The sequence below is a fragment of the Anser brachyrhynchus genome (assembly GCF_964034855.1).
Source record: "Anser brachyrhynchus genome assembly, chromosome: 4".
Taxonomy (NCBI): domain Eukaryota; kingdom Metazoa; phylum Chordata; class Aves; order Anseriformes; family Anatidae; genus Anser; species Anser brachyrhynchus.
The window spans coordinates 65,462,901-65,489,418 of NC_137698.1; the positions used below are offsets into that span (position 1 = coordinate 65,462,901).

At 36.9% G+C, this 26,518-nt stretch overlaps 1 protein-coding gene across 1 annotated transcript in view; it reads left to right on the plus strand.

Annotated features, from left to right (window-relative positions):
• SLC2A9 (solute carrier family 2 member 9) overlaps positions 1 to 26,518 on the plus strand; it is a 106,291-nt gene that overhangs the window by 74,385 nt on the left and 5,388 nt on the right. The window contains exon 11 of the mRNA XM_080588793.1: positions 11,612 to 11,739. Within this exon, the coding sequence (XP_080444919.1) occupies positions 11,612 to 11,739 (128 nt within the window). The remainder of the gene's footprint in view (positions 1 to 11,611; positions 11,740 to 26,518) is intronic.

A 26,518-nucleotide genomic window follows, 5' to 3' on the forward strand; every position in this document is an offset into this window, starting at 1 on the left:
GCTGTATTGACAGCAGAGCGGCTGTGATAAAAGGGTCACTTTGAAAGTCATGAGGTTTGTTCAATCTGAAATGTCATCAGAGAAGAAAAAAAAAATTATCTTGGATGTGAAACACAAACAAAGGTGTGATAGCACACATGTGGACATAAAAGTACTGAAATGAAAGGCAGTGTCAGTATTATCACCTGAAATAGGCATTTACAGAAGCTTTGTGTGGTGCTTTAATTTCTCCACTTAGAGGGGGGATGTAAGAATTTCTAATGCTCATGGCTTCCCACTGAGCCATTCTTTTAGTACAGTTTGAGAAAGTGTTTGGAGCTTGCTTGTGTGGAAAAAAAAATTCTCTTTATATTAGAAAAATATATCGTGTTAAAAAGAAACCAATAAACCAGTGTTGCTGTATATATAATTTAATAAGTTGTAGATTTCAAAGTTTAGGTTAATTTTCAAAGGATCTTTTATTCTATAAACTAGAAACCTTTACAGTCATTCCAGCAGGTAAGCATCTTTTGATAATGCCAAATAGTTCCTGCATCAGAGAAGAAGGGTATTTGCACAGAAATAACCTTTAGTTTTCTTTAGTATGTAATAAAAGGCTTGGTTTAACAGCTGTAAGGCTTTGGGGGAACAAGCGTAGATTTAAATCCGCTGCCCTAAGAGCAGCTAAATATTCCAAACGTGAATTACAGTTCTGATCAGGGATAACTCATACTAACCTGGAGATATATATGTATTATGTAATACGTAGCATAAATTTGTCTCAGTTGAAGGTTTTCTGGGGGATCTCTGCCCCATCCTCTGCCCTGTTGTGCTGCTCCATTTCTGCAGAAAACCATCCATCCAACACAAGTAGCCCTACGGGTAGCATCTCAGCCTCCCAGCTGCCAGCAATCAGAGCCTGCCGTATTAATGCGGAGTGCCATTTCTTTAATTTATGTGGGCTGTGAACCAAGCAGCAGGAGTTCTGATTTACCATTCCTTTTCTATTTAGTGATGGGACAAGCTACTGCCTACACTTGGGACAGGAGTATTTTCAACTACTGCTACTAAATCAAGGAGACTAAAGAATGGGAAGTTTAAGGACTTCACATGAGAATTTCTCCTTTAGTTGCCTTTCAGTGAACAAACTGAGTTTTTGGGCTGTTAAGGAAAAAAAAAAACAAACAAACAACAAAAAAAAACTTTCTATCTGGCTGCACTTTCACTGAATTTTGTGCAGGGTAAGATAACATGTCCCTTGATTATATTAAAGACAGTGTAATTCAACACATATTTGGGATTAATACATGTTTTATGTTTTGTTCAAATGCTTCTCTCTTTAAAGAGCAGTATAGAATAAGTGTAGCTTTTAACAGTTCTGTTAGAGAAGTGATTTTAATTCTTTATAATTAGTGGAAGTTCAAAAGAAAAATGATCCTCTAGTATTCTTAAGGTAACTGTAGTTGTTGGATAAAGGAACTGCTGGAGATGACATTTGGAGTTCTTAGCAGCAGGAAAACTTAACGAACTTCCTCCCTTTAACAATAGATTTTACAAATTTTCTTAATTGAAGCTTTCAAAAAGTGAACACTTTGACACTTGAGAGCACTCCTCTTACCTGAACTAGTGTGTTTTCCTGAGTGATAGTTAATTACTTGCTGATGGCTCACAACTCAAAGACTCAGACTTAAGAAATTTGCTGCTGAAAAAATTGCATCCATGTGCTTTAGAGCTCCATTAAAAGACTGATTTATTCAAATGTGTAAATGATGTAGGTACATTATTCAGATTAATGGGGAGTAGATACAGAATGCCTAGTAAAAAATATTGAAAGTTTTGAAATTCACAATTTACAAGTAGTGTTTGTATTATTATCAAAGACTTTTTCTTCTGTGAATTAGTATAAAAAAATTATATTTACAAAAGTGGAAACTAATAAATATGTAGAACAGTAGCTGTAGAACTAATGATTGTAGAACTAATAAATGTAAGATAATAAAAAATAATGTATTTTCCTTGTGACCAGGCATAATTCACGCAAAAATAATGTTGTAAATTCAGTTCATCTACTTTTGGCTAAGCTCCATGACCAGCATTTAAATGCAAATGTTCACTAGCTTTATGTGACAGCAAGAAGTTGCTCTAGCGACTAGACAGTGTTTCTTGACAGCCAGCACACAATATAGAAGGCTAAATAAACGGCACTAGGAAAGTTTCAGGGGAAAGTAAAAATAGGTCAGAAGGACAAATCCATAAACAAGGACTACATCAAAAGTAGTTTGGTAGTTTGTGTTTGACAGAGTTAGCAGCTGTTTCTTTTGGATCTCCAGATGTTATTTGTCCTACTCTAGAAAATTCACTTTCTTGAGAAACATTCAATTTTGCTGAAAACAGCTGGCTTTTATGACTGGGAGGTGTTTCCTGTCCAGTCATCAAAGTAGCTGCTAAGTATTTTTCAAAGTTACTATTAAATGATACTGTATTACTCATCCCCTTGCATCCTCTGTAATGTCTACCTAAGGAAGGCTTTAATGAGAGGAAGATTTAGTTCTCCTGTGCCATTGATGTTCTTCCACTCAGTTGAAAAAATAAATCATAACTCTAATGCGGTTAAACTTTTGGGGTCACAAAAACACATAAACTGCTATAAAGTGTTAGACTACAACTTTATCTGTATTGCTGTCATGCAGTGTTAGTAGCAGATGTTTTGAGGGAAACCTCTGAACAGGTCATGTCTTTCTCCAGAGTACATCCATGCAGCTTCTGTCATGTCATTCTGCTGGTTATGGAATTCTTGAGACAGAGGTTGAATGTGGACCACCATATTTAGGTGCCAGCAATTGACTGTTACTGTCTCCTGTCAAGTTGTTACTTGTAGTGAAAGGTCATCTTCAGGCTATTTGTTTTCCTTTCTATTTGGTAACAATCAGGTACCACTATTTGCTATATCTATTTTGGCTATTCAGCACAGTATCCGTGTTTGTTCTACTCTGCATTCTGCAACTGCAGCCAAATTCTTTAATCGCTGTCATTTGAGGCCCAGTGTCCTAAAAACTTCAATAGTTTCCAGAAATCATAAACAGTGAAGACTTAGTCTGTTGCCCATCTTAAACGAGGGGAGAAGAACAGAGACAGACTCTTCTGTCCCAGCTTCTCTGAAAATTTGGTCCACTATTTCAACCTATATCCAACCTATAGTGGACCTTTGGTCCACTATATCCAACCTTCAGGATGAATGCAGCTATAGAATGACATAATTGTGCATGGCTACTGTGATTAATTTGTTTGTTAAAAGATTTCATGAGGAAAGCCTGACACGCCGCACTGAGTTTTCAAGACTGTTTTAGCTTGCATAGTTTCACGACCAGCAGCATTTTGTGCTAATGGGTTGTCATCTTGAATTCATGACAGGGAAATCATGCCTGGTGTCTCTGTATTTTTTTAAGTAGATTATTATAGAAGTAATCAGCCTCAACTAGATAGGGATCTTTTTTTCTGTTTTTAGTCCTTTCATAGTGCTGTGAATGTATGAACATTTCACTTACCTAAGACTGATCACTTGTGAGTCTTTATTTCAGGTATTTCCATGATATTGCTATATATATAGTGGATGAAAATATAAGGGGCATTTCTCTGCTTTTATTAAAGTAGGAACTCCCTTTTTAAAGATCATTGTTTTTAATAAGTTGATATTAACAGAAGTAATTTTTAATCACCATCTGATTGTTATAATGATACAGAGAATAATTATAAAATGAATTATATCATAAAGTCTCTTAGTCATATCTAAATAAAGAAATTTTTTCTTCACGTTCAAACAGAATAGAAAGCCAGGCTATAATTAAGGTTCTGATATGATAAAGTGAGTCTGGAAATATAACAGATGTTTAAAAGACTATTCACATGTAGTTAAAGGTTGAGTGTATTTTTGAATCGTATTTTGTTCTTTAGTAGCTACACAGAATAATAATGGTGAAGCAAAAAGAAATATTGCTAGTGCTACAGTAGAAATGTAATATTGATGTTCAGTTTTCAGGTGTTTCATGATAACTACTGCACCTAGCTCTGGTCTGGGCTATGCATCACAAAAAGAGGGAAAAAAAATGAAAGAAAAAGAAAGAAAAACACACACACAAATCACACAAATAACTCCACCAAACTGAAAGTGTTACCAAAACACCAAAAAGATTATGTACTAATTGTATTTGTAAATCAATTAGCAGAATGGCCTGTTTCTGGGCTGCTGATTCTATTACAATTAAAAATCAAATATTGGTTCTACAAAAAAAACCCCTACTGCTTAATAAAAATTAAGACTAAGAAGACAATTTGATCATCTAGCCTGCTTTCATGTGTATTAACAGCCACTACATTTCATTCAGTCTATAAAAACTCTAGAAATGTGTACTGTAGAACAGGAAAATCAATTTGATAGAAATGTTCAAGACCCAATTAGCAGCAACTAATTGATAAGAAAGAGATGTCTTCAGTTAATACTAAAACATAAACCCACAGAAGAAGAGAGAGAGAAGGAAAAACTAAAAATAAAAATGGTAACGATACTCTGCTCAAATGCTGAAAATGAGGTTGACACTGGGCCAATACAAACTAGCTAGGATCTCCTTACTGATGAAGAAATATTGATATATTTTACATTCCTTGTCACCATGGTGTAATAACATTCATATATGGGGATGTTGCAGTGAAGTGTACCTCGTATTGAGCATATTTAGGTAGCTTCCTATTGGGAAGATATGAATCTAATAGACTGTAACACCAGAGAAGTAGTCCAGTTGATTCATTTTGGTAACTGCCCCTAGCATGACAAAACCCTTGGTTTTGGTATTTGCTTGGTCTTGTACAGTTCCAGACTACATTACTTACAGATTGCTTTGCTTTAATTTTCACCAGATCCTTTTATTGAGTGGTATTTTAAGATGTGCATCACTTTTACATACAGTTTGGTACCACCTTTGCAGACTTGAGACTTCATTTTGGAACTTAGGACTGAACGATTGGCAGAAATTATGTGGATAAGAGACGAATATAAAATGGTATAGATGAGGATGAGCAGGACTGCAAAAGAATTTTAATGCAAGATGGAGAAAATTTTAGATGCTGTTAGACTTTGATGCTATGGAGTTGGTGGAATGAACTAAAAAGAGATGATAAAATTGAGTAACTGACAAGGAATATGATCAAAGAAGTGGTATTTGAACTCATGAAGTAGAACGTAGTGGTAAAGCACACTGGATAGAAGGACATAAGGATAATTTAAACAGGGTGTGATAATAATTTGCATATAGTTAAAACATTTATGGATGATCTAACAGATAGTGGACATTTTGTGCTGGAAGACCAAGCAAAATTCAGAGGTGAATGCAGAGCATAAATGATGCAGAGATTAGGGTGAAAAGTGTATTCTACTCTTGGCTTTCAGGTCTAGGTTGCAGTGAAAAAGATTATGCTGTCAAAGCTGACTGAATTCAGGGGATGTGCAGGATTTGGGGTAAGGGGAAAAGGAAAAATTATGAAAAATTGGACATATTACTCAGAAGAAAACAGCTGTATTTAAAATGAATTACCATAACTCCTGTCAAGGATGATATCTTGACAGTATTGAACTTACTGGGGTACTTCAATTATGTAATAAGTATTTTGCCTTCATTAAACAATTTTGCAGAGAAAAGCGGTTCAGTCAGTAAATGAGTGCTCATAAAATTGTGCTTGAGAATACTGCTTTATGGAACCAAAAATTATAAGAAAATGCATTAATTATTGTTCAAGAGGAGGAGAATTTCACTGAATAAGAAATGATCAGATGGTTTAGATAAGGGTATTCTTATGTCTTTTACATTACAAAATTATGTGGAATACCTACTTTTAATGTAATTACCAAGGCAACTGTAGAAGGAATATTCTGTAGTTTCTTTATTAGCTGATAGCCTTGCTATGTCAACCATTTTAATGTGAATTACTGAGAAGTGAGAATTAACATATTAACTAATGATGTTACTGCAGAGGATATGAATATGTACTTCTGTTGTACACCATTGTTTGGTTAATTTATTTACTCTAAAGTGACATTGGCTAAACCAAATGCCAATTATTAAACGCAAAAGCCTTTTCCACACAATATTGTATTAAAAACTAGAATGTTAATACCTATAAGGTATTAGTTACTATATTACTAGGTTTTGCCATGTTCTGTATTTTTTTTTCTAATTTGGTTCTATGATGTACACTTTCTGTTTGCCATAGACTGACTTAGCTTTAAATGTCCTACGTTCAAGTGGCCCTTAATCTAAGGCAGAAGAGACCCAGCTCTTCAGATGGTACAAATTAATGTGGTTAACTAACTATATTGTTTTATACAAGACAAGTGCCTGTTTTGCTTAATTTAGTAGTACATGAGATCAACAATTCTGCGGAAAGCTGCAGACAGATAAGAGAGTCTGCAGCACAAAGCTATGACTCAGTACACACATATCACACATTCTGCTCCCAATTCTCTTAACAGGATTAGCTAGGCAATACAGTCGTCCCATCTGAATACATAACACTGTTATTTCGTGGGGTATTATTCCACCACATAGAATGTACAAGGTTACACAGCATCTCTTTAAAGATCAATATAAATATTTTAGAAAATTCTTGTTCTATCTGTTGACCTATAGATATGGAACACATTCACAATTTGTATTGGGTGCCTCACTAGCAGTTCTCCTACAGTATGTACTTTCCAGCATTTTCATTTGTTTGTTTGGGTTTTTGTGTTTTGGTAGCTAAGGCCTGAATACAAACAGACTTTTGAGGTCTCAGTGAAGAATATTAGGTTGCTTTGCCAGGTTGCTTTCTTGCAGGAGCTTTGTCTCGCTTTCATTCCTCCCCACCATAGTTGTCCTCTTGAGTTGTCTTCTTGCACTTGAATTGCACATACTGAAGCCTTTCATTGAGACAGTACTCTATTTCCCAACCCTATTAGGATGTATCAGTCCTCTCCACCTACATACCTTGCCTTGCAGTCGACTGCTGTTTCACTTGATCTTGTCTAGAGCTGCAGACATTTTTTAGCAAAACAGAACATTGTTGCGAAGTACTTGCCTGATCTGTCAAAGCATTTCATTTTGAAGATTCTTTCTTTCAGAGAACAGGGCAGAAAAGTCTGGGAGCTCTTACCCTAGTCTGGGTTTTTAGGATTTCCAGGCCCTCCTGTTGGAAAGGCACTTGGCTGCATTTCCAGCTGCAGGACTACAAAGCCCAGGGCTCACCAGATGCCAAATGCTGCCTGAATACATGGAGTTGTGTCCTGAGCCTGTGCTGAAAGATGAGCAGGGGGCTCAGGGTGTTCCTTTCTCTTCATTAGTTCTTAGGATGCAAAGTTTCTATTGCCTTTAGAGGCAGTTTACCAATGTAATAAATCTCCCTGATTTGTATGAGGCATTTATCTTCTTAAGTTTCATTGCATAAATCATCTACTACTTTAAATCCCGGATAGGTAATGTATAGAAACAGAATGAGGATCTCAGCATTTTCCTTCCTTTTTCATGTTTTCTGTATTCAGATTTTTGTAATGAACCAAGTAACTTCTGCTAAGCGGAATTTATAACTGCTCACTGATCAAAACAGTGACTATATGCACTTATTTTTTCATAGGAAAATATGCTACTTGTGAAAATCTAAATATATATTAAAAAAAAAAGAATAGAATAGCATAGAATGTATGGCAAGAATACTATTTCTGTTCTATCATTCCAATTTCATGCATAAAAGACTATTGAGTTCAGATTCTGGATGTTTACCAGCAAGTGACGTTGACTCTAAGTGTAACTGGACAAATTATGGAAGGAAATTAAAAAAAAATACAGAGATATAGAAGTTTTGTTGCATGTCAAATTGTGTTGTGTAGGCTTAGTCTAGTTTAATTAAACAGACCATTGATATACAAGGCCTGTAATAAGAGATTTGCAATTTTCAGTGGAGGTAGCATTCTAACAACTATAACAGTCTATCTTTAGTGGCACTGCAGTGTGTTGAGAGCTTCTTCCATTATGTTCACTGCAATGCTGAAAATAACAAAGTATTAGAAATGAATCACTATAAGCATTGCAGTCAATGCATTACCTGTTTAAATTAATGTTCAGAAGCTTCCTTGCCGAAAAACTCCTACAGGAAATCCTAATATACATTTTATTTTATGATTAGAGCTAAAATAAAGCTGTTTCACTGATAAATGTGTGGAAAGTATTCCAGTGGAAATACTAATGCCAGGTTCATTCCCCATGAGAAAGAATATCAGTTAGCTTTTTGGTGAAACCATTTCAACCATGTTCAAACGTATTATGGTTGCAGGACTCATGACAAAATTTTTCAATACTGTTTCAAAAAACACAGTGGATTGATTGGATTGGTTTTAGCTGTGGTTTCCAAGCATCCATTGAACAGACATATATAGCCAATTAATTCATAGGAGACCTTGCAATGAGACTGACTGGAAGGAATGTTTGGTGAGATGCCATATTGTTGTGATGACTCAACTACTCAAAAAGCAAGGTGGAAAATCTTGAGATTTTGTAGAGTCAGTGAGGGAGGATCAAGCCTGTAGCTGCAGACAGTAGTGGCATACTCTTCTACCTGGGCTGACCTACTCAAAGCATATTGCAGCTTCCTTCAATCCCACACACCCAGATTTCTTTCTCAAAGAAACCATGTTAAGAAGGGATCTTTGAGCACACCTCTGCACCTTGAAATGACTGGGGATGGGAGTCAACAGTCCTGGGGCTATGAGTTTAGCTGATTTCTGGTGCCTTCGCAATTTGTGTCTTAAGGATTTGCATTTTTCCTTCAACTAGCCCTAAGTTCTATTTCATTTCATTCAGCTGAGGAATGTGTTCTTCTCAGTGATGTGGCTCTTGGCAGGCATTTGCATCCCCTGCTCTGAGTCTTAGTACGATCAAGTCTCTGCTCTTCCAGGCATATAGCAGTATACAGCAATGACCTGGCTTCATTCAGTTTTTTATTTGTTTCTAGGCCTGGTCTGTGTTTCAGCTAAACTGCCAATTACTTTTCAGGCTCCTTGGTTCTTCCATACAATTTCTCTTAAGTCATCCCTCTACAGAGATTGACTGTTTCGCAATGCTATGGAAATTCTTGTCTATGCCATAAGAAAATCTGGAGGTCTGTCTGAGCCACCTTTCCCAATTCCTGTTTTACAAAACATTTTAGAGCTCAGAGGAGCTGCTAATTTCTTTTTTCTTTTTAGACTTCGCAAAATACTATTTTACTTTACTATATTTTTAATTGATTATTTTTCCAATTAGATTGAAGAGCTTTTGTGATAAGCATGACTAATAAGTTTTAGTGATGATTAATATGTATCTAGAATTCACATCTGAATTTCAAAGAACTTCTTTTTTAAAATAGTGCCCATGCATTTTTGTTTCCATAACATTTATGCTTTCTGATATGTTTCTGTCCTTTTTTTTTTTCCTGTACTTTTTTTATTATTATTTCTTTTGTTTGCCTCTGGCTTTTTTCCTCTCTTGTACAATGTGTACAATGTGTATTGTTCTAAATGGATCTAGAACAGCATTTTTTATTATACTGACAAGAACAGCAACACCTCTGTAGATTGTCCTACAGCAAAGGCATGACAGAATAAATGATCATAAATAAATCATCTTACATGGTTTCTATGTTTCTAGTCCTTCACTTCTTCTCTCTAAGGGGCAAGTGCTCTGGCAAACCACTACCTTGCACGGCACTTGAGACCTAAAACAGATATTGACAGAACAGATGTGATTGTTGTTTTGCCTGCCATAGTTTAGGATTTGAACCCAAATCCCAAGTGTATAACAAAATAGGTACTGGAAGCCACCAAGGATTAATAGACCATATGTTGCTAGAATTTCAATAGTTATACCTCTTCATCTGTTCATTCTGTATGGTCAAAGTGCTATTTGCAGAGGTCACATTTGTTGGTCAAGAATTCAGGTACTACATATGGCTTGCAGAAAGGCATTAAACAGGGGCATAGATGGCCTCAACTCTCCATGTTTCTGTTTTCTATGTATGAAATAGGAGGAAATATTTATTTGCTGTATACTTTTTAATGTGTAATTTATACTGACAGTCTTTAGGAAATAAAGTTGAGTTTGTTACAGTTGTAGATATATTCTCAGAAGAAGTCACATTAGTTGATAAAGGAGAGTGATGCCTACTAATGTATAATCTAGCCTTTTCCTGCATCACATTGCCTTTCTTCTATACTCATATTCACAGTCCCTGCATTTGAAAGATCTGAAATAGAGGAATATCTGACACTGTGTGTCATTTGCATGTCCTGTTACATGTTTGCAAGTTACTATCTCATATTGCTGATAGAACAGCTTCTAGTGCATGTGTTTAAGTGCAATGCCACTGAGCACAAGGGGCTCCATGAAGACCCAATGGATGGGCAAGTCTTCAGTGGTGTTTTTATCTTAATTTATGTATATTTTGGAAGCAGGATTGTTATAGAGACTTTTGAGAGAAGGCATATCTATTTACATGCTTTTGATTATTAAAGTGCCTAAACCAGAGAAAGGACTGAGATAATAGATGTGTACATGGATCTTGCCTACAAAGTTAAGTGGTAATGCAGAAAATAAGGCATAATAACAAAGGCAGACATTAAGTTCTTGAGGCAGAAAATGGTAGTACCAGAATATTGAAAACCTGACTAAGGTCATGAGGTTTATATTTTTCCAAACTGCTGTGAAAAAAATCTGCAAGCATATATGTGTCTGATTTGCAATATTAACTAAAATAAGTATACAATCAGAAAATGCAATTCATGCTTTATTCTATGGAAATGGAAATATTTCTGTAGAAATATCCTATTAAAAGGAAGGAAGCCAAAAATAAATTGAGACTTTCAGATACTAGACAGCTACTCCCTGGGGGTTATTGTGAGGCCAGCAATATGCCAGTGCTGTACAAAATAGTCCACTGTTTAAGTGGAAGGAAACATGAGTGACAAATGTAGTATTCAGCTGAGCTTGTTATTATGAAGGTCAGAGTCCTTGGCTGATGGGAGAAATAGACCTTGCCAAAAGTGTCAGCTAGTAAGGGAATTTGTTAAATAAACACCAGTGAAAAGTATGCCTATAGAGAGGCAAATGTTTTGCCTTCTTATTGCTAAAATAAAGTGGGCAATAGCTATTAAAAATATTGTTTAATCTCTTTGGACCTGTCTTTCCAATTGTTAATGTCTAAAAGTATTTTGGAATATTTCTCAGTTTTCAGAATTTCACACTTTTTAGTAGAAACAGTAATTTTTATTTTTAATAAACAGCTTCTCATGTGGCATTCTTGAAGTTCTATGAATTCTCCATACTCTTACCTGGTTGCTGTCACTGAAAGGATGCATAACAGTGGTGTGAAAGAGCAAAATGTCACATTCCTCTAAAGTACAGTTTTGACTAATCACATTTTACTGGCTCAGAAGCCCCTGTGTGCACTTGAAAAGAGAGCTGTAGAGCAGTGCTAGTCACTGAGTTGTATAACACGGAGCACGTTCATCTCTATTATTGAAGCAGCTGTTGGCAGAGGAAGTTTACTAAAATCACTGCCTTCTTGGACCCTGTTTCAGGTGGGATTCCATTTGTCCTCACGGGAGAGTTTTTCCAGCAGTCTCAGAGGCCGGCTGCTTTCATGATAGCTGGGACAGTCAACTGGCTCTCCAACTTCGCAGTCGGACTGCTCTTCCCTTTCATTCAGGTACTCAGCATTCTTATCTCTGATATGCTGTGATATAGTTGATATACTGTGGCATATGATGTTTGAATAGTAATTTTCAGGTAATAATAAATGTCTTTTCATTGAAGTGGATGAAATTCCCACCATCTTTGTGATGCATTTCAATTGTACTACCCACGTATTTCATTGTTTGAATGTCTTGGAGGAATCTGTCCTGAAAAAAAAAAAAATAATAAATAAATCTCTATACTGTAGCAGTGGACAACCCTATATGGCAAATTCCTCGTGGGAGTGCTGTAGCAATATAGTCTGATGGCTATGTCCAGAAGTCACAGTCAGCGATGATGATTATCCCTGCCTTCTTCTTCAGCTTTTAGACCACCCATCTTCTGGCTTATCCTATGCTTTGAGAATTCTCATTAGTTCACTGGGGTATAAATGCTCTCTGCTCCTTCCTCTGTCTGAGCTTGTCTTCATGGCTCTCTTCTTTTCAGTCTCTGCTGACAGGCTTCTTTAGCTGGTTCCTTCTAGCTGCAGCCTAGTTTCTGCATGGATGAATTTGCTCCTGTCCCACCTTCCCCAGGCTCCCATAAGCTTCACTTCTAGTGGAGTGCTTGTTTATTTCCTCAGCTGAACAAGCGGAGGATTGAGGACAGTTTCCTTGAGACCTGTCTGACAACTAGTGTTTGTATTTTAACAGCATAAGTTTATTGTCTAAAAAATAAAAATGAAAAAAATAAAATTAAAAGCTTTACATAGAACAGCATTTCCCCCCTCTGATTCCTATAAATACCTCATATTGGTTGATATGCAATTGGCGAAGGAGGCATCTAGCAGCTTCTCATTCAAAACCACACAGAAGGGCCTTTTCCTGACCATGCACTTCTCCTGGGCTAACGTGGGAGTAGCTTTTCTTCTTTCAGGAGCTGAAAGGCAGGTGATCAGTCCCATGAGAAACTGTTTAAACTTTTTAAAGAGCCATCCAGCTTCACTGTTAACATTTTGAGTGAGAAGCTCAGAACTACAGGACAAAGTGCAGAATTCCTAACTGGTTGCTTAAAATGCACAAAGAAAATAGAAGAGGAAGGAGAAGGGCATAGAAAGGAAGGAGTCCTCCAGACTCTCTCCAGAGAGATTTTGGAACGTTACACTTCAGATCATTTATGAGTAATGAGATTTGAAAAACAGGCAGTGAGGTGATCCTGCTGTTTGTGCCTTCTTAAAACTGAAAATTGTATGATACATTATCATATGCAATACTGTACAACATGTCTTACTCTAAGCCTTTATATATTAATTTTCACTTGAGAGTGGAACTGCTTTTACTAGTGTTTGAAAGTAGCATCTGTTAGAGATAATATATGGGAGAACTTGAAGGCATTATAAAGTCTGACCCTTGATCTAAGTTTGACACAATTTAAAATTTCTTTTAAAAGAAAAATGTCTCCAGTCATTGTGATTACTTGGATCACCTTCAAAAGTTAACATGATTATAAAGGTTGTCATCCTTCAAAACTCTGTAGTACTACTAACATTAACTTCAATTAGACTGCTCAGAGCTATAAGAGTCAAGGGTTTGTTTTAATGCTTAGTGAAATCAGCTGTTTTTTCACCAGTTTTATAGCTCAGAGTAAGGACTTGCAAGCTCAGACTTAAAAGTCTGATTTTCAAAAGGTGATATTTCCAAAAGCAGGTAGAGTTGACATAATTCTTTTCCCACTGAGGTCATTAGATCCAAATTCAGCAGAAAAACAATTAGACAAATCCTCCGCCTTTTTGAAAACCTGACCTTAGTCATCAGCATCAGCCTGCTCATCCAGCATGCAGATGCTTCTGTGTGACTTACTAGCTTTTTCTCCAAAAAGACAGGGACTGACCATTGAAGCAGCACTGGAGAATGCCTCCTGCTCTGGCTAGCTGGGTACCAATGGTCCCTGTGTTTGCCTCCATGGTGGCCGGGATGCCAGCAGGGAATGAAGTCCCAGATCTGGGGCAGTATAATCAGAATACTTTAATTGTGTATTTTTTAATAATATAGAAACAATGAATAATTATGTTTCTCCAAAATTGCAGTTTCTACCTCCTGCACAAAACCAAGGAGTTACCTGAGCTCCAGCTGTCAGCTGGATCTGAATTTACACAATTCAGGACTCTTCCATTAGTGTAACCTTCTCTCTTGTTCTGCTAATCCCCCCTGGTAGGTCACCTGTTGGGAACTGTTTAAAAAAGGCTCTCAGTAAATTCAAGTAAAAAGGCAAACTACATTTTCTGGTTCTTTCACATGCATATTAAAGCTTTTTGAGTGTTTTAGTATTCATGAATATGAAGTTTGCTGTTGCCTTGGGAAATTTATCATTTTGTGTCATAAAAATTTCTCTTTGAGTGCTTACAAGATTACCAGTTTAGTTTTAATGAAGGAAATTATATTTGCATATTACAAGGGTTTGGGTTTTCTCTCTTTTAAAAAATAACAAAGAAAGAAAGCTTACAGTTTGCACCTGAAGATGAAAGCAGTGTTACTTGGACTGATTTTTTAAAGCTTTTTCACAAGATCAATCTAGAGTCTCCACATTCCCTAACTTTCCCTTTTTTCCTATTTCATTCAACCTTATTCTCAAAATTCAGTTTGTGTTTCTTTACAGAATGGCAGTTGCCTCTCCTTAGCTTATTTTTGTAATTCTAAAACAGAAAAAAAATCTTTAAAATGATTTTTTTTACAATTTTTTTTCTACAAAAAATACACAGAATGAGTGAATAATCCCTTCTGTGTATTTAAATGCTAATCTGATTGCTTGATAGACAGCAACCACTTTTTTGATCATTGGTATGCTTCTATAAAATTATCCCAAACTTCTGGGAAAAAATATATTAACATTAGAGTTATTCAAAAAATCAAGCAGTAGTTAGTTCTCCAAGTGTCACCAATTAATTAGTGTGAATGTCTAGATTTTCTCCCCTCAGCCATCTGTAGAAATATGTAATAGATTAAAACACTGGCTTGTGTAATTTAAATTCTCCATTAAAATCTGTGGATGAGATAGAAAATTCAGCATACAAATCAATTTTGAAATTAGAACTAATTTAAAATGTTGTTATATTCCAGACCTCATCACTGCCTATTTGATACATTTGTTTGTGCAAGGAATCATAACTGAGGTTAAAATGACAACATATACTGTAATGAATTTACAACTACATTTGATAGTGTGATTACTAGAAGGTGTTTGATAATAGTTCTCAAAATCATGCACTTTCTTGCATTTTTTTTTAGTATAAAGTAAAATGATTTCAGAACCACTATTGCATAGGATTTTAGAACATAAAAATAAATTGTAAAAGGTCTGGTTTTAAGTCCAGAGGCATTTTAGACTTGCGTTCAACATAGATCTTGATCTTGAGAAATGTCAAACGTCACCTTGAGTGGTACTCAACACTATCTCTCTCCCATTGCCTTCACTTGAGAATGAATCATAGGATCATAGAATCATTTAGTTTGTAAAGATTTAAGATCATTAAGGGATCTTAGGTCCAACCATCGACCTAACACTACAACTCCACTGTTAAACCATGTCCACCATCTCTCTTAAATACCTCCGGGGACGGTGAATCCACCACTTCCCTTGGCAGCCTGTTCCAATGCTTACCCACCCTTTCCATGAAAAAAATCTTCCTGATATCCAATCTAAACCTCCCCTGGTGCAACTTGAGGCCATATCCTCATGTGCTATGTGTTGTCCCTATGTATAAAATTCACTTCAGCATTTTGAAATAGTGTTGGTGAAAATGGGGTTCTAGCTTCTTTATGATGTTGACATGACCCAGGGTAACTCAGTATAACAAATATTTGAATTCAACATGTCAAACTCAGAGCATTAATTTTCTTCTCCTTGTGTTCCTAGTATAATTTCTGTTTCCAAATATTTTAGCTTCTGGGAATATAAAACAGATTCTCATTGTGGTTTCTTTCTAAGTAAATGCTAAGCTAACTGTAACACCTGGAGCAAATGGAATATCATAAAACAGACTTCAAGTATTTGCTCATATTTGAAGAGAGTTTATGCTCAGTATGCAAACCTGTGAGTAATCAGCTTAGCTTTATTTTTTCGTGTGCAGAAAGCATATTGAAAATGAGCACCTCTAGTCATCCACAATGTATCATTCCATCATTTATTCATATCACCTGTTGGGAATGGGTATAATAATCTGTGCCTCAAGTGAGCAGGCATAACAAACCAACAAAGATGTGAGCAATTGTGGATATAATTATAGAATTGTCCCAGCTGGAAGGGAGCCCAGGAAGTCTTTGGTCGAACCTCTTGCTCAGAGATGGCCAGCTGTGAGATCAAACCAAATTCCTTAAGTCCTTGTCCAGTTGTGTCTTGAAAACCTCCAAGAATGGGTACATCTCTGTTAGTTTTAAAATCTGGAGGACTTGGTAATCAAAACTGGCAATAGATAAAATGTAACCAGGGTTTGGCCATTTCTGAGAATAGATTTAATCTCAGTTTTAAAAATTCAATTTTATTCACTATCAATCCTGAGTTGGAATAAAACTTATTAAAAATTTGAAAAAGAAGTGGGTAATTCCTAGTACTCATCCATATGTTCTATTGGGTAAATTATGAGAATCACCTTGTCTTAGTAAATGAATATTTGCTGGGTGTCAAAAGGTGCATGTGTTCTACTTTCATTCTGTAAAATTAACTTCAGAAAATTAATCAGGAATAGTCCATGGGACAGAAGGTATTTGTTTATCTTGAGAAAAAGGGAGATTATACTGTTAGATATATAGCATCAAAAGGAAATACAAATAGGACCATTTTATGTTCCTGTACAATGTGAATTTTGTGAACTTTGCATACGAGATAGATCGAAAAATATTTGTAAAAGTGAAGTATAGAAGTTTGCCTTCAAGCTCCCCCATGTTTCAGGAGAAGAAAGAAGCAGCCAAATGTTGCTTCCTGATGCACAGGTCTGTGGTTTCCGGGGTATTTCTTGCTTTACACTTTGTGGATCAGTGATATTAATGGTCTGCAGAAGTCAATGTGAGGCAACCAATTTCTCCTCCAGAAAATGACAAAGGCTGCTTTGATGAGAACACATGAGTATCAATGATGATACTATTATTTCTTGTAGGAGCAAGCCACTGTGAAGGTCTTTTCATGCTAAGGGTAAAACTTTCACTGTTCTGTACTAAGAGAGCAGGAAGCCCACCATCACTGAGATGTACTTGTGTGTAGAGATCTCCCTCATCACAAGTGCCTCAGTTCCATCTCTGTTCTAATATCATTAGTGTTGATATACAACTAAATCACAGCTCAAGATAATATACCTCCATATGTCAGATTTTCGGTTTAAATACACTGACTGGAATGAGTAGCACTAGCAGAATAATTAGTACTTAGCTCCATAATTTCTTTTAGCCAGTGGAACTGCTAAGGGGAAGAACAAATATATTCTAAATATATTGGGTTGGTTTTGGTAAGTGCGTAAGTTTTAGTGAGTAAGTCCAGGTGTTTCCATATTTGTAATATGTTCATCTGGGTGGTTGGGCTGAAACATTCGTTTCAATAATGGTAGGGGGATTGGAACAAGGTGATACACAAAGATCCCTCCAGCTCAACCCAGTCTATAATTCTATGGTTGTAGGTATTTTATAAATCCTCCATGTTGCTAAAAAGTTTAGTATATGGCATCAATTAATCTTTGACTAGAATACACAAAGAGGATTAACAAAAAGAAGTGAGGCTGACACACAGGGAGCAAAAGTGTACCTGTCTGTAGCCAGCATAAAGAAGAATTTTGAAGGTCCGTTCTTTGTGTTGTGTGTACTTTCTTTCTAGCAATGTGCTTTTTAAATATAGACTTGTAGTTGCAAGCCTTTTAGAAATATCATAATTACAGCAGTGGTTATGCAGCCTCTGTTTGTTTTTTTTGTTTGTTTGTTTTTTTTCCCAATATAGTAGATTGTGTGGCTTAAGTTTGCTGACTGTTGTTTAACATGTAGAGACTGCTAGATATCAAATCTTATCTTTCATTCCTAGAGCGTGACTCCACACTGGGATTGTGTGGATGTTTGTATAGCAGATATTGGAATAAATATTCCTTAAGCTCAAAGTCAGTTAAGAGCATCCTCATCACTTGTGGGAAGGGTGTTAACCTGGAAAAGATACAAAGCTATTTTCATGCACAGAGCTATTTGAATACTAAATATGGTTAGATTAGGAACAACGTTAATGCCTGTAGTTCTCTTTCTATACTAGCACTGTACGCTCTCTGGTACAGATGCTGTATTTCTGCCCACTTCTCCCCACCCCAAATCAGCTTTGGGTTGCATTTACACCTGAACTTCTCAAAGGTTCTCAAAAGAGAATCCTGAAATGTGAGAAACTTTGGGATTTGCAACCCTGCTTATTTAGAAGCAGTGTGCTTAACTTTCAGCGATGCTCTTGGACCCAGCTATACAGGTGGTAGTGTTTACTGCTGCAGGAAGATGTCCTTAGGAATCTTTTTAATGTCATCAGGGGCAGAGCTGACAGATCCTGATATCATTTAATCTTCAAGACTGAGCAAAAAGTACTCAATGGTAGATAAGAACACACACATTCCAAAAGCCAGGTGATGGCAGTGGTAGTGGGATACTCTTTCTATGCAATTGCTGAAAATTTAGAACTCTCCTCTTCTGTACAAATGAGTGATGTTGAGTGAATTGGAGCCTCTAAATGTGCAGCATCTTAATCTGAAAAATGAGTGTTTAGTTCTGGTTATGCAGGAAGAATAAAGAACTTGAAAGATTCTAGTATGTACTTTCAAAAGAGGATGCTATTTTCTTGCTGCCTACACCATATACAGCAGCCTGCCTGTTTGGTCAGAGCTGAATCCTAATAGCAGTGAGAAGACCCAACACCTCAGCTGCATGTGGTCCCATCCCAGGTGGCTTCTGCTGCCTCTGTCAGATCTGAACTGAGCCGTGCTTTCCTGGCTTCTGAAACACTCATGAAGAATAATAAAGCCTTTTTATCAAATTCCATTGGAATGGAATGGATTGTTTTATTGATTGCTACAGTGAATGAGAAGCTCACATTTAATGAGGTACAGCACAAAGTCCTCTTCGTCAGCTAAGTATTACAAAGGGGTTAGTTCAGCCAACAGCTTGAGCAGGGAGGTGCTTTGTTACCCAATTTAGTTTACGTTTCCAGACATACCAGACCCACTTCCAGTTGCTTATCCATCCTCCGTTTACCTGGGTCCAGATCCGTTCTGGTCACTGGTGCCACTAGCAAGTAAGGTGATGAAGCAGAGATAATGCACATTATATTTTAAGGCACCTGCATCAAGAAGGATGTTACACAAAGCTTTTAATCATGAGAATAGTGTAACTGTAATGCTGTGTGTAGCTTGCTCGTCACTGGAGATCTATAAAAGACAGTCAGAGAGATGTCCATCAGGAACTGAGACTGCTTTACTAATGGGAATGGACTGGCTGGCATCTGTGTTGGTGGTTTCCTATAATTTTATTGACATTTTGAAGCCTTCAGAACAGGAAGTGTCTCATTAAGTGTACACACAGCATGCAGCTCACTAGGCTCCTTTAAGCTTTTTTTTTTTTTTTTTCTGTCACTGTGGTACATCAGTAATCCCTGCAAGAAGGGCTGCTGCAGGTTTTGGTGGCAGAATCCCAAATCCAAAACAGTGAGCTGACAACTGCAATCATTCCTTCCTTGGAAATCATGAGGGCATAGTAGGAATAATGTAATGATGCTTTGAGCTAAATAATTTTGAAAGAAAAATCTGAGCAATTTTAGGAGAAAGCGAAAATGGCAATGGAGTGAAAGAAAGCAAAGCTAAATATATTCCATCTGGAAAAAAAAAAAAAAAGTGAGATAGGGAAGGCTAACTGAACAACTGAAGACAGAGAAAAGTTCACTTATTTTCTCCAGTTCAAAAGGATCAGAATGTTAAACTTCTCTGGCACATCAGAGAAAGCCTTGTGAATTTCAGAACAACTTGAGCAAGAATCAAGAATCCAAGGAAATGTGAGGAATTTCTAACCTGAAGGCCTTCAAGTTTATATTAGTCATCCTTCTGTGAGCTTATTACTGCTTAATATATTCTCTTTTTTATGGATAACAAGAGGAAACAGATCATTTTCCCTTTGGCAGTAGTGATTCATTGACCAAAAAGGAAGAAAAAAAGAAAAAAGAAACTGACCAAAGGAACCCGTGAATTCTTGAATTCTTGTAAATTTTAAGGTAAAGGCCACATCAAATATGACTGACTGACATCAGCATCTCTATTTGCTAATTTCACTAGAGTGTGTTTCACTTTTACAACACTAAACTAACACTGAAGGTTTGCAGTAGCTTTCATATTTCTCAATAAAGTATTCAGTGATGAATTAAAAATTGCATCTATTTCTGTATTAAATTTAATTGACTTCAGCCTTCACCCATCAGTTACTTTATTTGTTGCAAATTGTTGTTTGTTTAATATCCTGTTGAATAGAACAGAGTGGAGATTTTGATACATTTTTAATTATTGGCTGAAGAGCTCAGGTGAATATATTTCAAGCAGTGGTATTCCTGTAAGTCACTCACAAACCATAAGGAGTTCATCATTCTACATGACCTTTATTCCAGCTAAAGAACATATAAAGTGTATGAATGGCTAAAGAACATATAAAACAAACTTGTCTGCTTGTCTGTAAGTCTCCTGCTTTCTCTTTCTCACAGGCACGTCTATAAAAAGAAACTATTTCCCAAACATTCAGATGAACAAATCTGGTAAATGAATATGTACAAAAGGGGATACAGGCATACCCTTATTAATTTAGCCAGACTTAAAATTATTACTTGTGGGTCTATTTTATGTTGCTGGAAAGAAAATCTGGGGCTTTGCCTGACTTTTCTGGAGCTTGTGGTTCAAGAATCTGTTTTAAAGAGTGAGTGATAGGAATGGTTGTGCTCGGTAGTGAGTGGTAGGCATGGTTATGCTCAGGAGCTGCTGGACTGTGGAGGGCAGGGACGTAGTAAATGAGAAATTCAAGTATTAATATATGTGTGAATAGGTGCAATGAGCTGAAGCAAAAAGATGGGACAACAAACTACGGTAGCAGAAAAATGCTTGAAAATCCCTGGTACAATAGTGTTCAGTAAATGTTCAGCTGTTACTCTTCTACATGTTCTACCTGTAACTTGCAGGACAGCCTTCTGTAACCAGATGGGGGAGCAAAACCTTAAATTCCATGTTATCTGGGGACAGGTGCTGTTTATTTTTGTAATACATTGTGAAAATACAAAGAATTACTAAGCATTAATAATTAGCAATTAATTTCAGGACATGTCAAGTGAATATGTTATTTTTGCTACATGCTGATGCATTCTTATTACTTATTTCAGTTTGTTTTATTAGACTGTTCTGGGGCACTTAAAGACTACATGGTAAACTAGTAGTGTGCTGCAGGACACCATAGCAGATTCTTCCAGAAGTTTTCTGTCATAATAATTTTTCTTTCTAAAAGACTGTGCAGAGCCTGCTTTTTAGGTGTTAAGGCCATGGAGTATGTTCATGCCATCCTCATGCAAGCTTTCAGTCTTCTGAGCCTGCTTGAGCTGGGGGAATACCTCTGTCCAGTGGCTCCATCTCAGCAACCAAAACTGGCTGCCAGGAGCCCTCCTTTTCCACCTCCCTGCCCTGCAGACCAGCTGCTGCTCTGGATTTCTCTCTATCCCAGGAGGAATTTTCCAGAACTCATCTTCGGGCTTTTCTTCTAATACAAATGTTTCCAGGGATGACAGAGCAGACCCAGCTACGATTACAGGCTTGCTAAGTGGAAAACTGTTTCTACTAGGTGGAGTTTGACTTTTAAGTGTGGCACTGTGGGGCTGCATGCCAACAGCAAGGAAAGAAAGAGTTTGAATTCAATAGAAGTATTGGCAAAGCAATTGGTGGAGGTCTTCAAATCTCTCCGCATGGATGTACTAGAAAATGATGTAGATCCCCGTCTAAATGACAAAGAAGAACTTAATTGTTGCTGCCATTTCCTGAGAAAAAGAAAGAGGACTTTAACGGGGCACATTTAAAAATGGGTTTTCCATCTTCCAGGCTTACATACAGTCCTTGAGGACTGCAGTGATTTTTCCCTTCTTTTACATCTGCCACAGAAGTTTCTGTTATCCCAAAACAGGAGACAGGCATCATTCTCTTGCAGCATTTTTGCAGCGAGGCTGAGGCAACAATAGTAATAAAATGCATGATGCTTTGCAGCTCTGGCAGAGCAATAGCACAGAATATCTCATTTTTGCAGGGACTAATAAACATCACTGTGTAGTTTGAATGGTTTGTCTGGTTATAAAAAAACATTGATTTTATGAAGTCGTAATAGTTACATGTATCTGCTGTCATCTACTTTTCCGTGCTGCTTCCCTGTAAATGGAAACTGTGTCATGTTCAAAAAGTAGGTATATATTGTGCTATAGATCGCAGAGATGAACTCTCAGACTTTATATTAAGGACCTGCATAAAATGCTTAAGTTATAGATAGGTGCCTGGCTCTTCAGGCTGGGGAACCAAGCAAATGACCTCTGTAATTCCTTTCTGGTTCAGAAAGGCAATGGAAAACAATGTGCTTTTTACTGTGGATAGATTTGGTGCAGGCTTCAATAGTACCTGACAAACTGATGGGATGTTTGGGGCTGTCCTATTCCACCCCATCAATGCCCCATAGAAAACATTAGAAAAAGCTCTAAAATAAGCAACAAATCCTTTTAATGCCTTTACTCTCAGAAAAGTAAAGCAATGAACAGTATAAGAGCATGAACAAAGAAGGTTATTAAGGAGATTGTGTAATAAATAGAGAATGTGTAACAAAAGGATCATTTTAAATATTTATTATGAAGAGCTGCCTCTGTCCTCTGTAGTTGTGGCTGGGAAACACCTTTTCAGTGAAGAAATCCTTGGCATTGAGTGCTGCTGCTTGCCTAACCTTTCTGCAAAAGGGCAATAAAATGAGGGCATGGCTGTAGATGTGCAGCGTACTGCAGCCTGTCACGGTCAGATATGCCCAGTCTCTGAGCTGGTGGGTGGAGATCTAATTCTGGTGCCCTGGCGTAGGAGGTCAGGGTTGGCACTCTGGTTGCCAAATGCTGATGCTGAGAGGCAGAGGCAGCTACTGAGATGACAGGAGAGTAAAACAAATAGCTAGGTGGAAGGTCATGTCCCCCAAATACTGAGTGTTTTTACTAGCTGGCTTTGTCAGTGAAGAATTCAAAGACAATACTCTCTGAATCTTTTTAGAAACTTTCTATTTACATTAGAGTAAAAGGCACCTGCAAGAAGTAGAATACAAATTATCACTAGCTACAAATTGGGTAAACATTGATTTTCTTTTATTTTTAAACTGAATTAGGTGTTCTGAAAAAATAACCTTCTTGGATCTGTGATCCAGATGGAGCTCAGTATAACATGGGATACAGGTGCCACACGGCTTGTAGCCTTAGTTCAAATTGCTTACTAGTGTAATGGAAAGACCTACACGTGTGTTAATTTTGACCTTTTCAGAAACTAATTTATTTTCCCCTGTGAGGTAGTACTTCTGAGTTGCTATACATTTTACTGGAGGCTCTCTTGCACTTCTGCTCTTTTTCTTCCTTATTTTTACACTCAAGATTTTTCCTCTCATACATTGAAATTCATTTACCCAGCATGATTTTCTTTGGGTTTTCCTTATTTCATTAATGTGTGATACTACTTGATGACTTTTTCTATTACGCAAAAATTTAAATAGCAAAGGTATGCACAGAAGTCTATATGTGGATTCCCTCAATCAAGCTAATTTAAATTTTTGCATGCACATCTGGTATTTAAAGTAACTGGTATTTAAAGTGTATCTGTACTTAGGGAAGTAGCTGAAGTTCCCTCAAAGATGAAATGAAATGAAACGTAGGCTATCAGGAGGTTAAATTAAAAAAAAAAAAAAAAGCTCATAATTAATTGTGTTAACTTTTTGAGGAGGTAATAAAAGTGTGAGGGTTAGGGTTGAAGTTGTAGTTCATGCCTTTGAAAATTGCTCTATTTTTTACTTAAGAAATCCATTTAATGTACTATATTTTAGTGCTCTGTCCTTGTTCCTTGTCCTGCACCTTCAGTAGGACCTTAAATTATGTCTGAATCTGAAGAAGGACAAAGGACAAATATTCTTTCATCCATTTGTTTCAGTGGGTTACACAAATTTGAAGCAAAGCAAATAAAGTCAAATGTCTACGTGAATAACTGTTCTGCTGCTGATCTTTTTAGTAAGACATCTAACCCTCATTATTTGACATCATCACTTCAAAAATCCAATTTGACCCATATCTAGTTACTCTAAACTTCATGGTAACCTCCAAATGCAGGCATCCATTGCCAGTGCCAAAGGGGCTGTGACACTGCAAGTGGAAATTGTAGAGGCGGAGAAGGTAAAGGGATTCATCTGTCATCTGCTTAAAGCTGTACTGCAGGAATCTCTCCTTTTTTTTTTTTTTTTTCCCTTCCCATAGAACTTTTAGAGAAGAAATACAAAATGATTATGTCATTGACTTCCTTATAGTGAACTACAAAAGGAAATAAGAAAACAAATGTAACAGCAGCAAGTCTTAGTGTAAGACTCTAGGGAAGCCTAGAATATCTATTTTCCCATTTTCATTATCTGATTTGGGAGAATTACCTAAGTGCTTTGACTTTGATTCCTTTTTGTGGTAATCAAATGCATGTGTTAAGTGAATTGTTTCCTGGTTTTCCACTTTTCAGCAAATTCAGAGCCTTGACCAGCTGCAGAAATTCAGAGAAGATAAAAATGAGTAATTCAAGGCAGCACATTTATAGAAATATTATGTTTTAAACACCCTTCTTAGAAAGCTGATACAAAAATAGAAGGTGATAAGTTTAAAAGTTTATGGTCAACTTTCAAATATCCCATGTGTCAGTTGCCCTCACTGGACTTTAAAAACCCAGTGTAAATCCTGCCTTGGAGAGGATTTAGTAGCCTGCTGACTAACTAGAAAGAAGCTGCATGTAACAGGTGCTTTCCTGGAGAGACTGCAGCAATAAGCATATTTGCTGTCATCGAACCCTCTGCCAGGAGCCTGGGAGGGCAGATAACCTTCAGTAACCTGCAGACAGCCTGGTCCTTCAAGGACTATTGTTGTGGTTTGTTTTTTTTCCATCTAACCTTTTGGTTTCCAACCTTGTATGTAAAAGCCTGACCAGGTATTGCTGAAGAAATATTTTGGTAACTCTGGTAAGTCTGCCTGGTGTTGGAAGATGAGGAACACAACACCTCTGTAACGGAGTACATGGTGTTGCAGTGTGTCTGTGCTTTGCATGGCCACCAAAGATTTTAACTGAAGTTGTTCCTCAGTTTTTTGCTCTCACACCATCCCATTAGACCCCTCTTTCAGACTGAGGAAAATCTGGGGCTTTTAGTCCTACGGTGGTAGCTGCAGTCTCTGTAGATGTCTTGTCTAGTTGGAAGGAATAAAACAGAAAAGACAGACTGGACTGGGAGATTATAGATGTCAAGAAATACACTGGAGGTACAAGTTTCATCAGAATAATATGAATAGTACATAATATACATAATACAATTAAGAGGAAGTTCAGAAGTTTCATGGAACAAAAACATAGATCCATTTTCCAGTCAGATCTATCCATCGGTACCTTTTTTGTAGTACCCATCATTCAGTAACTCACCCTTTTCCCAGCACATAATCCTGCCTTCCGCAGCACTTGATAGGCACATCAGATATGCTGTGGCCAATCCATTCATTGATCCCCCCACTCTGGCACCAATCAATTCAGAATATGTCAGAAACAGATAAAAGTGAATTAAAAATCTAGTCTGAGCTTTATCCCACCCATGTCCCATTAAGTGTTTCGAGTTAAGAGGCAGGATTTTACATTTTCCTTCTGCTTTATCTTGTACTTCTGTTCTACATCCTTTATCAGTGTGCAGTACAGATAGAAGATTTCATGCTTATAATGAGTAATTTATTTCACATTCTTCTGTGCTGAATACAGGTTCAGGTGATATTAGCTGAATTCTGAATGAGGTACAAAAGGCTTACGAATATAAGTGTTTCTCTTTTCTGGGTGTGTAAAATGATAACCAGCTTTAAAGAAATATTATGACTGAAGACTAGCTGGTGAGAAAAAGGCATTTTGTGATTGCCTGCGGTGTTCCTGTCCAGGAATTAGGGCTCCATTGTGATAATCCTGCTTAATACAAGGACTACAAAGTCTTGGTCTCTTCCTGCAAAGCTCATTTGTAGAATTTATAAGAAAAGATAATTTTTAGCTTATTCTCTGTGGAACTTCATCTGGAGGCCCTTGGAGGGCTATATCTAAAGGGATCTGCAGAAATTAAAGACATCAAGTTTATTACCAATAAATGTTAATACACAATGTAAATGTAAATTACCAATACATGTAAATATGTGATGTAAAATAACTGAAAATAAGCTATAAACTCAGTTCAATTATGAAAAGTTTAAGGAAACAGATCAAAGAAGATAAACACTAATTCAGATAATGGACAGCAAAGAAATATACAGGAGTGAGAAAGGAGGGACAAAGCTTGTGGCTGTACCATCAAGATACACAGGTGGCAAGGCTTAGTCAAACAAGGCTTTAATGGTTCATTTTCATCAAGGAGAAAGTTCAATAAAGATTTTAGAAAAGGAAAAATGTGATTACTGATTGGAGCCCTACCATTCCACTGAACAATTTCACATGCAGAAAAACCCGGTGCAAAATTTGTATTCTT